The sequence below is a fragment of the Nanorana parkeri genome, unplaced genomic scaffold, assembly GCF_000935625.1.
Source record: "Nanorana parkeri isolate BGI_ZX_2015 unplaced genomic scaffold, ASM93562v1 scaffold328, whole genome shotgun sequence".
Taxonomy (NCBI): domain Eukaryota; kingdom Metazoa; phylum Chordata; class Amphibia; order Anura; family Dicroglossidae; genus Nanorana; species Nanorana parkeri.
Window position 1 is genome coordinate 894,004 of NW_017306596.1, and position 3,051 is coordinate 897,054.

General features: G+C 48.2%; 1 protein-coding gene across 1 annotated transcript in view; it reads left to right on the forward strand.

Annotated features, from left to right (window-relative positions):
- Window positions 1-2,427: 2,427 nt before the first annotated feature.
- VPS13A (vacuolar protein sorting 13 homolog A) overlaps window positions 2,428-3,051 on the forward strand; it is a 153,452-nt gene continuing 152,828 nt past the window's right edge. Inside the window, exon 1 of the mRNA XM_018558253.1 lies at window positions 2,428-2,603. Coding sequence (XP_018413755.1) covers window positions 2,504-2,603 — 100 coding nt within the window. The 5' untranslated portion in view covers window positions 2,428-2,503. The remainder of the gene's footprint in view (window positions 2,604-3,051) is intronic.

The following is a 3,051-nucleotide window of genomic DNA, read 5'->3' on the forward strand; positions in this document are numbered from 1 at the left end:
CAGCTCTTAGCAATGAAATGCCATCTGAGGCAACCTGCACGGGCTGCCTCATAATATGGACATCCCCATGTACACACACATACAAGCCCACACACGTGTTAGGTGCACATATGTGCGAAAACGACGATTGCACCACACGTTATATATCACTGCGAATGTTGGGGGGAGAGAAATAATTCTTGGGTCATCAATCACTGTAAATACTAGATTGATGAGCAGTAAAAGCTTTTAAAGCATCACCTATGGGAACTTTTGGGTATTGTAGTTTTTACCATTTCACAGGTACACACAATTTTAAGGCTTGACATGCTTGGTATCTATTTACCCGGTGTGACCCCGTCTTTTATATTTTACCCTTTTGTATTTTATTCTGTTTCTGTGCACTAAATTTCATTTTAGTGTATTTTAAACTAAAAATACTGGCTTGATAAATATTTGTGCAACATAAAAAATTGCAAATGCCATTTTTTTTTTATTGTACAGGACCTCTGCTTTCAGAAAATATATAAATGTTTGGGGGTTTAAAGCTGTTTCTTAGCCAAAAGTTCAGATTTTATCACGTTTGTGCAAACATTTAAGAAATTGCTCCAGATAGGAAGTGGTTAAAATGACACTAAATTCAGGAATTGAATCTTAAAAATACATTCAAGAACCTTAACTAATAACAGAAATGTATCTTATTTGTGTATCACGCAGCTGTAGATTCTCAAATCATCTCTAAGGCCCCATTCACACCTATGCGTATTGTAATATGCGCGTCTGTCGCGCGACCGTCACGCGGTTTTTTTACCGCGATGCGCGGTAAAAAAGTCGCGCGACCGTCGCGCGATTCCAAAGGCTACTTGGCAGTATCCAAATGGAAAACTCCCTACAAAACGGACCAATACGCAGCAAAAACGCTCCGGGACCTTTTCATGCGTGGCCCGTTTTGTAGTGCGTTCGGGACGGGCGGAAATACGGACAGGTGGGAACGATACCATTGACTACAATGCTATTTATTAAGGGCCTAAGGGCCCAGTCACACCATATCCAGTGCATTCTGGCATGGTTCGAGGCCCGATCGCATAAATCAATCCGGGCCGCGTTCTGAGGCGGGAGGGGGCGTGTTGGTGCCATTCATGTCAATGGCACCGCAGACATGCCCCCCGCCCACAGTGCGATCACCCGCACCAGAATGTCAGGTACAGGAATGCCCTCCGTTCTGGTGCAGTGTGATAGGAAAAAAATAGTGCATGCACCAACACTCCCCAGAACGCGGACCGGCTTTATTTCTGTGATCCAGGGACCAAAAAGTAGCCACCCTCCAGAAGGAAGGACAGTGTCGGGACCAATTCAGAGATGATTGGAGGATCTACAGCTGAGTGATACACAAATAAGATACATTTTTGTTAATAGTTAGGATACTTGAATGCATTTTAAGGTTCAACTCCCGAGTTTAGTGTCAGTGTCACTTTAACACAAATGTATGTTATTTGTGTATCAATCGGCTGTAGATCCTCAAATCATCTCTGAATTGGTGCTGACACCGTCCTTCCTTCTGGAGGGGGGCTACTTTTGTTCCCCATGGTCTCTGTGTGTGTTGTAAAGTAGTCACCTTTCCAAGCTCACTCCTGTGATGGACTACAATCTCATGTTTAGTTTACTAATTTGTATTGAGATTGTAGTCCATCACGGGAGCATACTTGGGGCGGTGACTACTTTACAACACACACAGGGACCTTGGGGAACCAGGTCCCCAAGGTCCCTGTGTGTGTTGTAAAGTAGTCACCGCTACTACTAGGTGCAGGTCTGTACGGGTGCGGGTGTCCCGGCTCGGACGCAGACAGGATCCATCCTGTAAGTGTACAAATACGGACATCCACATGTACGTGCAGGGCGGGTGAGAGTAGGGCAGCGTACGGCCGCGTTTTCCCATAAAGAAGGACAGGGTGCTGCGTACTAATCACACGCAGCACCCTGTCCTTCCCGGGAACTGCCCGATACGGCCGTGCACGCAGCACGGAACTGTACGTGCCGGCCTTTTCTCGGGTGAATGAGGCCTAACTGAACAAACTGGAGAGAAGCCTATTGGTTGCTATGGGCAATTGCACCAGATTCTGTCTGCTCCAGTTTAATATGAATTCCCCCCTAATATCCTATAGTCATGAGGGAAAACACTACGGTCTCTGAAGCCTGGTGCATGATCTGCTGACAGTTTAGCTCACACAAGAGAGTTACAGCTCCAGTCTGTGAAGCAGTGAAGTCAGGAAACAGGTCTCTCCCCAGCCTGAGGTGGTGACACTTCGCTGAGAGAAGGCAGGTCCCCTCCTCCTCCTTTTCCTTCATGTGACAGTGCAACTTGTGTCTGCACATGGCAAAGGAGGGAGGCCGAGCACAGGGAAGGAGGGAGGCTCCGGGCGTACTGCGCATGAGGAGGCAGGGCGGGCCTTCCTGCCAATGTGGTTGTGTGAGCCTGAGAGCTGAGAGGACAGCCGGGTGACACCCGGGGAGCAGGGGGGACAACATGGTGTTCGAGTCTGTGGTGGTGGACGTCCTGAACCGCTTTCTCGGGGACTATGTGGTGAATTTGGACAGCTCTCAGCTGAAGTTGGGCATATGGGGAGGTGAGTGACGGCGGTCATGTGTACAGCTATGCTCCATGGTGTCATCGAAGGTGCGCACACTGCTGTCATCACACTGATTGCAGGGCATGGGTCTCATGGACCGTCATCCTGGTTATGTTTACATATACAGACTAGGAGCTACCCAGCACACATCACACTGTCCGGAGGCATCTTGTACTTCCATCTCCTCTAGAAAACTTTCTTGAGATAACAAGGTTGTCATACTGTTTCTGTGTGTACATTAAAAACACACATTGCAGATACTGTGCTGATGTATGCATGGGGCAGGGGTGGGCAACTCCAACCCACCAGCTGTGCTTTAACTACGAATCCCAACATGCCTCTATCTCTGGGAGGTCATGCCTGCACATGTCAGTCTTGCAATGCCTCATGGGACCTGTAGTTTCAGAACAGCTGGAGGGCCAGAGTTGCCCACCCCGGTCTAGAG